At 33.0% G+C, this 11,659-nt stretch overlaps 1 protein-coding gene across 1 annotated transcript; it reads right to left on the reverse strand.

Moving 5' to 3' along the window:
- Positions 1–2,513: 2,513 nt before the first annotated feature.
- LOC134260947 (mucin-2-like) lies at positions 2,514–6,370 on the reverse strand. The gene is made up of 3 exons (XM_062743466.1): positions 6,291–6,370; positions 4,739–5,327; positions 2,514–3,738 (listed from the first exon to the last, which is right to left on the reverse strand). The coding sequence occupies exons 1-3, from the start codon at positions 6,368–6,370 to the stop codon at positions 3,574–3,576; spliced, it is 834 nt and encodes a 277-aa protein (XP_062599450.1). The 3' UTR covers positions 2,514–3,573.
- Between the last annotated feature and the right edge of the window lie 5,289 nt (positions 6,371–11,659).

The following is an 11,659-nucleotide window of genomic DNA, read 5'->3' on the forward strand; positions in this document are numbered from 1 at the left end:
ACTCTGTACAATATGTATATGGGGAAAATCGCTAGATAATTGATTAAACGGACAGACAGACGAACCTTATGACTATGAGGTGAACGTTACGGCTTTTACGGACACTTCTTAATATACATGCATCTTTTCTCTTACTTTGATTCTAACTTTCTAACTATATTTAATTATGTAAAATTTTATAAAACATTTATATTACTTTGATTGACATGTCCAATTATAGATTAATCAATATGTTCTATCCAATCACTGTCAATCTTTATCACTCAAGAATGACCATCGCTAAAGGTTAACGCTCATTATTTGACCTGCGTTAATCCGCTAATTGTAACCTAACCGTTTTAACTCAATTAGTGTCAACACCTTTTGATCTTGAACTGCATTGTCCATCTGTCCTCACTAATAAGTATTAATTTTGTCTTTAAGCAATATTTAATGGCTTTTTATAAACATTGAGTTACATTTTATCACTTCCGTATCAAGAAGAAATTCATAAGATTGCGTATGTTAAATACATGAATTCATAAACAAGCCGAAAGTATAAAATATATAGGAATGTGCAAAATATACATATATGACACGACCTCTATATAAAATGCAGGGGATGCTGTTCACTGTATTTATAAATTAACACGTACATTGAAAACACGTATGAATCAACCCATTCCACCCCGTATTCATCGTAAGACACGTTTTTATAAAGAAAATCTGTTCTTGTATGACGAAGGACAAATGGTAAATTTAGTAACCTTCGACATACTTATAACTTTCTTTTATCAAATTTTCCAATATTTATATATTTTCATTTTACTTTAATTTTATTGTTTATTCGTTTATTTTAATTTTAAATTCATGTTTATATAATTGAGCAAATATGTATGATATTGAAGCCATGCCCCCACTGTCCTTCACCCACCCGCTCCCCTTTCACCAAAAAAAAAAAATAAAATAAAATAAAGGTCTCATATTAATTGGTCTCTGAAAATAAAGTTTTGGATCCTTCCCTCAGCACTACCGACATCGTTTGTCTCGTATCACTCACATGGTTAATGTGACGATCAGCGTTAATTGCTCTCATTATTTCACGTAATCTAATTACGGGAGAAAATCCAGATATTTTCCTTTGAATGAAAAAGGATGGGTGAGTGTTTGGGGGGGGGGGGGGGGGCTGTCAATTAATCAACTTTTTAAAAATCTTTCCATGCAAACAGATATCTATAAATACTTATAAGCTTATAGGCCCTGATTCATTTTTTGGAGTCATATTTAAATAGTTATTTGCACAGTAACTACTTAGAATTTCCTAAATAAAAGGATTTTTTCAATTCGAAATATTTAACGTACGAGTTGCAAAACTCCGATGACAATGGTACGTCCATCTACCCAAAAGGAACCCTTACGGGCAAATATATAACTTTAAAAATGTTTTCTATCACTAAACACTTGAAAGAAATAAGAAATTTATTTTTTTTAAATGTTAAATTAGACTCAGTGATATACTTATAAAATCTTGAGTTTTTGTAAAACTTTAACGATCTCAATATTTGTATAGTTTGCATTTAAAATGAACTTTTTAAAATATAGAGTGATGTATAGTGAATATCTTAAAGTGCTTGAAAAGTGACTGACAACATTTAAATTTCATTTTGGTCGTACAAGTAGAGTAGAAAAAGTTTATGGACCATTACTGTTTATCTAAGTCCCCTTTTTACCTCTTTTCGGGTAATTTAATAGATATGGCAAGAAATTAGTCCTGACTTTCAACTATGTTCATTTGTAACCCTGTTACAGAACTAATTATTTCGGTAACAAAGGTTACATTAATCTAATATTTTAACACAGCAGATGAAAACCAAGCAGGGGGTCTGTTTTTCTATGGTTACAAGGGTTACAACTATATTTCTTTGGTGACAAAGGTTACAGAGCAGATAAAAGCCTGGCAGGGGGTCTGTTTTCTGTGGTTACATGGGTTACAACTATATTTCTTTGGTGACATATTGGTCACAGAGCATTTAAAAGTCTAGCAGGGGGTCTGTTTTTCTATGGTTACATGGGTTACAACTATATTTCTTTGGTGACAAAGGTTACACAGCATTTAAAAGTCTGGCAGGGGGTCTGTTTTTCTATGGTTACATGGGTTACAACTATATTTCTTTGGTGACAAAGGTTACAGAGCAGATAAAAGCCTGGCAGGGGGTCTGTTTTTCTGTGGTTACATGGGTTACAACTATATTTCTTTGGTGACAAAGGTTACAGAGCAGATAAAAGCCTGGCAGGGGGTCTGTTTTTCTGTGGTTACATGGGTTACAACTATATTTCTTTGGTGACAAAGGTTACAGAGCAGAAAAAAGCCTGGCAGGGGGTCTGTTTTTCTGTGGTTACATGGGTTACAACTATATTTCTTTGGTGACATTGGTCACAGAGCATTTAAAAGTCTAGCAGGGGGTCTGTTTTCTGTGGTTACATGGGTTACAACTATATTTCTTTGGTGACATTGGTCACAGAGCAGCATTTAAAAGTCTAGCAGGGGGTCTGTTTTCTGTGGTTACATGGGTTACAACTATATTTCTTTGGTGACAAAGGTTACAGAGCATTTTAAAGTCTGGCAGGGGGTCTGTTTTTCTGTGGTTACATGGGTTACAACTATATTTCTTTGGTGACAAAGGTTACAGAGCAGATAAAAGCCTGGCAGGGGGTCTGTTTTTCTGTGGTTACATGGGTTACAACTATATTTCTTTGGTGACAAAGGTTACAGAGCAGATAAAAGCCTGGCAGGGGGTCTGTTTTTCTGTGGTTACATGGGTTACAACTATATTTCTTTGGTGACAAAGGTTACAGAGCAGATAAAAGCCTGGCAGGGGGTCTGTGTTTCTGTGGTTACATGGGTTACAACTATATTTCTTTGGTGACAAAGGTTACAGAGCAGATAAAAGCCTGGCAGGGGGTCTGTTTTTCTGTGGTTACATGGGTTACAACTATATTTCTTTGGTGACATTGGTCACAGAGCATTTAAAAGTCTAGCAGGGGGTCTGTTTTCTGTGGTTACATGGGTTACAACTATATTTCTTTGGTGACATTGGTCACAGAGCAGCATTTAAAAGTCTAGCAGGGGGTCTGTTTTCTGTGGTTACATGGGTTACAACTATATTTCTTTGGTGACAAAGGTTACAGAGCAGATAAAGTATGGCAGGGGGTCTGTTTTACTGTGGTTACATGGGTTACAACTATATTTTTGGTGACATTGGTCACAGAGCATTTAAAAGTCTGGCAGGGGGTCTGTTTTTCTGTGGTTACATGGGTTACAACTATATTTCTTTGGTGACAAAGGTCACAGAACATTTTAAAGTCTGGAAGGGGGTCTGTTTCCTGTGGTTACATGGGTTACAACTATATTTCTTTGTTAATGGTTTTTGATATTGTTGAAATAATTTCTGTCCACTATACTAAGGCCATTTTTAAATACAAAACTAACAACTATATCTGAATATTATTTATTATATTGAAGAAATAATAAATTAATATAACATTTACATAACAAAACACATATAACATTATGCTGCATGGTTGAGTGTTCCTCTAGGAGATGATTCGACATGGCGGACACAACCACTCCTTGTCCCCAAGGACCTTGAACTGTTTCAAGGTCATACAGCACTTCTGGTGGTGCCAAACATCACACCCATCACAGCACACCCAGTTCATCCCTCCTCTCCCAACTTTGTTGCATGTTCCACATGTTATCTGTAATGAATATATACATTACATAAAAATGAGTGAGAAAAAGCAGACTAGACATTCCTTTCCAGCAAAGATAAACATTATGTAGAAATATAGAAATTGTCAAATGTTTTGTTCTAAATAAAGATATCAGTTTTACTTGGACTGTCGAATAGTCGTCTGCTTTAGTCGAATGATAGTCGAATATTCACTTTTTTCATATCATTTTCACTGTTTCTCTTTTACAAACTAGTTTACGATATCTAACCTATGCTATCACCAGTATAAAATGAATGATTGTATAAAATTAATATCAGAAAAAGAAAATACAGTTTATTTACTATCATAACTGACCCCAATTTACATGTATTTTCATTTTTGGAATTTTTAATATTCATTAATATTACTTCTAGGTTGATATAAAAACTTAAATGATAAAAATTTTTACATTGAATTTAACAATAAATTTATGAATTCTGCGAACAAACTAAATCGTGAAATACTAAAAAATACTTAATGGTATATATGTTAAATCTTCATCACCTAAAATCAGTGCTTACTAAGGCAAAATGGGAATGCTACATTTTACAGTTAAAGCGAAATGGGAAGAAACTTTTTGTAATAGCTGTTTAATTAATATTCTTTCTGAATAGTTGTATCACCTCAGATCTTAGTTTGAATCTTCCATTCAAAACAGGAAGAGGTAGACAATCATAATAAACATGTTTGATTTTATTTCCCAATCTGTTTTTTTTTTAACAGTTATACCATACCCTTAATTTTACATATGAAAATATGGATCAGTAAATAAATGAAATGGGCAAATCTAAGTTTATTACCTTATATTCAAAATTACTTTGATGAAACACATTTTTAATGTATAACCAACTAAAGAAATTTTAGTCGATAGTCGGTATGATCAAACAATAGTCTAGTACTTGAATATCCATTGACATCCCTAGTTCTAAATAATTCTTAAGTATAGATAACATAATAGTTTTTTCAATGTTGAAATGAACATTACCTTGCTTTGTGCCCTTTTTGGCATTGGAAAAGGAGCAGGAGTTCTGGGTGTGCTGTTGTTGTTCCTGGTTCTGAGGCGCTTGGATGGTGGTGCACATATTTCTGAGTCTGTTGTCATTGGTGACTTCCTCTGGGACACTGGTGACGAGGATGGCTCTTGATGCACGTGCACCTCAGTCAAGGGCTTGGCAGTAGTAGTGGTCACTGGTGACTTCCTCTGGGACACTGGTGACAAGGATGGCTCTTGATGCACGTGCACCTCCGTCAAGGAACTGGCAGTAGTGGTGGTCACTGGTGACTTCCTCTGGGACACTGGTGACGAGGATGGCTCTTGATGCACGTGCACCTCCGTCAAGGAACTGGCAGTAGTGGTGGTCACTGGTGACTTCCTCTGGGACACTGGTGAAGAGGATGGCTCTTGATGCACGTGCACCTCCGTCAAGGAACTGGCAGTAGTGGTGGTCACTGGTGACTTCCTCTGGGACACTGGTGACGAGGATGGCTCTTGATGCACGGGCCCCTCAGTCAAGGAACTGGCAGTAGTGGTGGTCACTGGTGACTTCCTCTGGGACACTGGTGACCTTTCTGCACTAATAAAATGTTATTTTTCTGGCATTGAAAATGTAATAAGGAAGAAAATTATGTTAAAGTCTTAAACTTTTTCTGATTTTAAGCAAGTAGGTCAAAGTTATCTTGAATATTTAGAAAAGAACATCAAAAGTGGGGGTATATGATGTACATTTTCAGATATTACTAAAAAAGTGTGAATTTTACGTTAAAGATGGCTCAATTTAATCCCAGACTTTCAGAATATATTTACTATATTTGTCACACTTTGTTGATAGAAATCATAAGAAATAATTTAATTGATATTTGAGAACCAGCATAGCATATTTCACTGCAAAAACAGCCTTGTGTGCAACCAACATGGAAAAATAGGCATTCAAAATTAACAGTGCTGTTATTGTTCAAATGGAAAAAACTTATCATTTTCATCTAAAAATCCTTCCGCCACAAAATATAGTTCCTAGCTTAATTCTACACGAATGTAATTAAATCACGTTTTTTTATTGAATATAGTTTAATTTGCATTGTAGAATTCAGTTTTATTGTTAGAACCTAAAAATGATGCTTAATTTTATGAATAAAGCACCTGTGCGAAATACGCTCAAAATATCAGGATCGAACGTCCTTAAGGACAAGATCTAGTAAATGGAAGGTACCAACAGATTTATTAAATTTGAAAAATAAACTCCTTAAATAATGCTTAACAACCTTAGCTTGGTCAAATAAGGTGTTTCCTGGCATAATTTGTTAAGGTAAACAAAATGAAAAACGGTAATTTGTATGCTCTTTCCCTCTCCTTTCAATCAATATCAAATTTAATATAGGTACCCAGTTTACTTTTCATATGATTTCAAATTGAATGTCGTGAAAATACCCATTTTCTACATAATTCTGCTAGAGCCTTAAAGTACAGGAAAGGAAATTTTGACGTTATATGATGAATCAAGCACCAAAAAAAAAGAGTCTAATATTATTCACCAAATTACCAAATCTTGAGAGACAGGACACATGTCACATGACTGCATAAGTCACTCTTAATGGAGGTGCTTAGCACTGTTAAAACCATAATTATTAATTTATTTCTTCATTTTTATTGTACTTGTTAAGCAAAACATTTTATGTAAGATAATGGAGAGTTTGAGAGTTTTAAACAGTCTTGTAATTAATTTAAAAAATGCTAAAGTGATTTATATCCCTCTGTTTCTTTTGGCAACAGTCTAGCTAGTACTTCAGTGTCATAAATGATCTCTCAGTGCAGGAAACACAAAATCCATGTCCGAGGGAGACAGTCTTTAAGTCAGACTGGTTTTGCTTCAAGCACTTTATTTAATTATATCGCTCGGCTTTTTACTGAGCATGTTCAATCATTAAACTTACTTTATTTGAATATTGAATTAAAGGGATTCTTGGTCGGGAGCTAAAAGAATGTGTCTTTTTTACTCTAGTTAAAGGAACCTGGATATTAAAAATAGATGTCAGTTGGATTATTGTATTTATGTTAGTCTTGGAGGATTTCCTCACTCTAAACTAAATGCAGTAAGTCCAATAGTGAATAAATAAGTCCTTTTCCAATTTTCATGATCTTTCTATATTTGCAATATGGAAAATGTACATGATGTAAAACTGCACATGTGTCTGTTTATTTGAATGACAGTTGAATTTCCATTAATTAATCCCTCAGTTGGATTTTCACTAATTAATCCCTATTTTATGTGTCTTCAATGTGCTACAAAAAGTTTTATTTAAGTCTATAAATTTAAATTAAATTTTTTCTCAGATTGTATAAACTTAGATAAAATTATAATTCCCAGAATTGTACATTATCATCATATTCTTTTAAATTTAAATCTAGAAAGGAGATGTATAAGTATTAAGTAATTTTAAATTAATAATTAACAGAAAGAATATATATCATATGGACACATTAATAATAAGATTTCCAACCTTTAACATGTTTAAGGTCATAAGCAACGTAGTTTGAACTTTGTTAGTTTCTTCCCTGGAATTGAAGAGTTTTACTAAATGAAGAACATTTGTGAAATATTTCTAATGTCTGTATATCTTTGATGAAAGAAATCTGAAATTTATGTTTTATAATTTTAGTTTATTTAATTGAATTAAATCCAAAACTTTTCAAAATTCCATATCTTTTCAAAACCCCTGGTAATGCATGCTGATTTTTTTTTGTCAAAAAACTTGTAATGATATTATATAAGTTGAAAAATTCTAAAGCTTAGCATAATAATACTGTAAAGCATTGTGAAGTTTGGTTTCAGTCACCATTTTGGAATCCACAGTTACATCAGGAGGTCTTGACCTAGATCTAGACACCTTATATGGTTTGTCACACAGCTTTTTTAACAATGGTTTCCAAAAATCTGTGTCTCCACATACGGAAAAAGGCACAGGATTTGGACACTAGTTTACAGAATCCGCCAGTACATATACATGTATCATCATATGGAAACTAGAACCGCTTTCTGACACGGGTTCATCTTAAAACCGGAAGTACGAGTTCGTTAATTTGAAATCTCGACCCCGACTCAAATTTGATATTGTAAAGAAAAAAACAATCTGTTTTCTCAACCTCAAAAACTTGATGTCACAATTAGTATTTAGGAAATGATTTATGCATTATCTAACTGCGTGGAATTTCAATGGTTCAGAAAGAATAATTTTTTTTATTTCTTCAATTTGACAAAAACCACACGCGGTTCGAGTACTATTATGTTACATACAGTAAACAAATATAATGTAACTATATATTAGCATAGATTTTCTTATATTACAGGCATCACATATGAAGGAACAATATATGATAAGTGTCTCAAATAGCCCCTTAAAATTAATATCTTAATTTTACTTTATAAAAAGCTTTAATTTGTATATACAGCTATATTAATGAACCATTATTGGTTATTTTCAATTTGATCATAATACAGTTAATTCAGAAATATGACATCAAAAATTTTATGTTCTCCTGACATTTTATCATATTTTGTATAAAACTGCTCATTTTCGGGCATTTAATTCTTCTTCCAGAAAATGTTGAGCGGGGACTAGAACATACTTTATCTTTTTACTAAAGATGTATTTATCCAATACTTATAAGCTACATAAAAATTATCCATGTTCTACATTATCAGCGCTCTGTTTCCCATAAGAAATAAAAATTACAAACAAGCAAATTCAAAGAATTGTGGTCCCCCGCTTTCGGTATCTTTGTGGGCAAGATATCATTTTTGGGCTCAAGGTCAATAGGTCAAAGTTTTTGGTATCCCATGAAAGGTGATGTCTCAAAGAATACATGTGTGAAATATAAACGTCCTTGTATCTACCGTTCAAAAGTTGTGACCAAGGTTATAATTTTTAAAAAGAAGTTAAAACTCCAAGGTCAAGGTCAAAAGGTCAAAGTTCTTGGTACCCAATGAAAGGTCTTTTTTACAAGAATAAAATATGTGTAGTATAAAAGCCGTAGCCCTTACTGTTCAAAAATTATGGTCAAGGATATAGTTATTTCATAAGTACGTACATTTCCAAGGTCAAGGTCTAAAGGTCAAAGTTGTTAGTATTCATTGAAAGGTCTTGTCACAAAGAATAAATATGTGATATATGGAAGTCCTAGTACCTACCATTCAAAAGTTATGGCCAAAGTAAAAGTTTGGAATTTTTTAGTAAAAGTAGTTGAAACTCCAAGGTCAAAAGGTCAAATTTGGTGGTACCCAAAGAAAGGTCTTATCACAAAGAATACACATATGAAATATGAAAATTATACTCCACCAAATCAAAAGTTATGGGCAAGGTTAATGTTTTTGTGACGGACTGACAGACTGACGGACCGACGGCAGATGGACAGACGGACAGACTGACGGACAGACGAATGAGATTTAATGTCCCATTGCTTTCGCAAAAGCGGGGGACAAAAATATATTGAGTAATATCTAATATGAATTATGATCTTTCCTACAAAATAAATATCAATTAAACATATCTGAATACTATTCTAGAATGCTTATTTTTAGGCCTAACAAATATTTAATGTAGGTTTAACATCTGCTGGATTAAGAATTTCATAAGATGTGCATGTGTTATTAAAAAGTGTACAAATTTTAATTTCTTATATTACTTTCATATAATATTAGAAAAATACAGGGCAAAAACTTGTATTAAAACTCAGTACCTTGTTTTATAATTCCCTAGAAACTAATCACCATCAATGCATTGTGATGTATGTTTTGAAGCTGGAATTATTACATGTATTACAATGATAACTTTTATGGAAGATAGTAGCATTATAAGATTCTCTTAACTTATATTTCATTTCCCTTCTTTTAAATTTCATGTTACGTACATCAAAGTTGTTATCCCTCACAAAATGCAAAACATGAAGTGTATTTAATGACTATTCGCTTAGATGTGGGGCTCAAGTGAGCTTTACTGATCACATTTTGTCCGTCTGTCTATAAGCTGTCTGTCCGTCTGTAAACTTTTCACATTTTCGACTTCTTCTCGAGAACCACTGGGACAATTTTGACCAAAGTTGGTACAAGCATCCTTGGGTGATGGAAATTTAAATTGTGACAATGAAGGGTCAAATTCCCACAAAGGGGAGATAATCAAGAAAGGACAAAAATAGGGTTGGGTCATTAAAAAATCTTCTTCTCAAGAACATCTAGGCCAGAAAAGCTGAAACTTATGTGAAAGCATCCAGGGTGGTGCAGATTCTAAATTGTTCAAATCAAGACCCCAGGGGATAGGGTGGTGCCACAATGGGGAATCAAAGTTTTACCTTGAAATTTATAGGAAAATCGTTAAAAATCTTCTTCTCAAGAACCACTGGGCCAGAAAAGCTGAAACTAACACGAAAGTATCCTGGGGTGGTGCAGATTCTAAATTGTTAAAATCATGACCCCCAGTGATAGGAGGGGGACACAATGTGGAATCAGAGTTTTACCTAGAATATATAGGCAAATCTTTTAAAAGTCTTCCCAAGAACCACTGGGATAATTTTGAACAAAGTTGGTACAAATTAGCATCCTTGGTTGGGTGAAGGAAAATTTAGTTGTGAAAATGAAAGGCCAAATCCCCTCACAAGGAGAGATAATCAAGAAAAGACAAAAAAAGGGTGGGTCATTAAAAAACCTTCTCCTCAAGAACCACTGAGCCACAAAAGCTGAAACTTATGTGGAAGCATCCCGGGGTAGTATAGATTCTAAATAATTTTAATCATGACCAAAGGGGTAGGACAGGGCCACAATGGAGAATCAAAGTTTTACAATCATGTTGAATCAAAGCATCCTATGGTAGTATAGATTTCAAATCGTTTACATTATTATAAGTGGGGTAAGGTGGGGTCACAATATGTATTACAAGGGGGAAATCTGGTAAAGAACAAAATGTTCAAAGCTTCTCAGGAGGAGAAGTGTGGCCCATGGGCCTCTTTTTTTTTTTTTTTTTTTTTTTTTTTACAATTTTTCACACCTCACAGGCCAGTACCCTGGTATAAATTTGTCTCCTTATAAGAACATACAAATTCTAATTTACTCCTCAGATTAATGAACTGCATTCACTTAATCCATAAAGATGATAATACTATGCCAGAAATAACTTAGATGCAACATCAATTACAAGTGTCAAGTATTAAATCATGTGCTTTTTAATAAGAGTAATAAATTACTGGCACTTTTAAATTAGTTTATTAAAAAAAAAACTGAAAATGTGAATTTTTAGAAACAATTGATCGAATTAATTCTGAAATTCTTGCAGTCTGCTAGAATTCCTAAATATAACAGATTTCCCACAAATCAAAGGACAAGAGATATACACAATTAAGAAATGTTTTCACACCTTTTTACAGGTAAACAATACCTTGATATTTTCAAAATATCAGATTATTACACAATATATAGGAAAATCCTTTGAAGTTTCCAAACATACACGGGGTAAATAATTATAGTCAGGTTAATTCTAACTTCAAAGAAGGATGATGGTATTGAATAGTACACAGATTTAAGATGAAATTAACACACCTGTTGATCTGTTTAATTTCTGAAGTATTGAAATGATCATAAAAATTCTTGAATGTATTAAAAAAAATTATTCAAATTATATGTTTATTTCTAATCAAGATATGGATATGAAGAGTTAAAACAATTAATTTATTAAAAAGTGACTTGTACAGTATAATCATATTAAACTGAAAATTCTATTTCTTTTAGTGATTTTTTTTTTATCTTTGCAAAACAAAAATTATGAACAATTTCCTTTCATTCAAAGCTATTCCAAAGTATATTTATTTTTAGAAGACCATAGATATGAAGAATATTTAATATTAGTTATGATAACAATTAATTAG

The sequence above is a fragment of the Saccostrea cucullata genome, unplaced genomic scaffold (assembly GCF_032062105.1).
Source record: "Saccostrea cucullata isolate Sc308-1 unplaced genomic scaffold, CSIRO_AGI_Scuc_v1 ctg1266, whole genome shotgun sequence".
NCBI classification, from domain to species: domain Eukaryota; kingdom Metazoa; phylum Mollusca; class Bivalvia; order Ostreida; family Ostreidae; genus Saccostrea; species Saccostrea cuccullata.

What these genes read in the sequence shown, in the direction of transcription:
- LOC134260947 (XM_062743466.1), bottom strand. Translation starts at nt 6,370, where the DNA reads ATGGTTTTAACAGTGCTAAGCACCTCCATTAAGAGTGACTTATGCAGT. An exon ending in GTCCTGTCTCTCAAGATTTG is followed by an intron (nt 5,328 to 6,290) that starts GTAATTTGGTGA and finishes ACATTTTATTAG; the next exon opens with TGCAGAAAGGTCACCAGTGT. An exon ending in CAAAAAGGGCACAAAGCAAG is followed by an intron (nt 3,739 to 4,738) that starts GTAATGTTCATT and finishes TATTCATTACAG; the next exon opens with ATAACATGTGGAACATGCAA.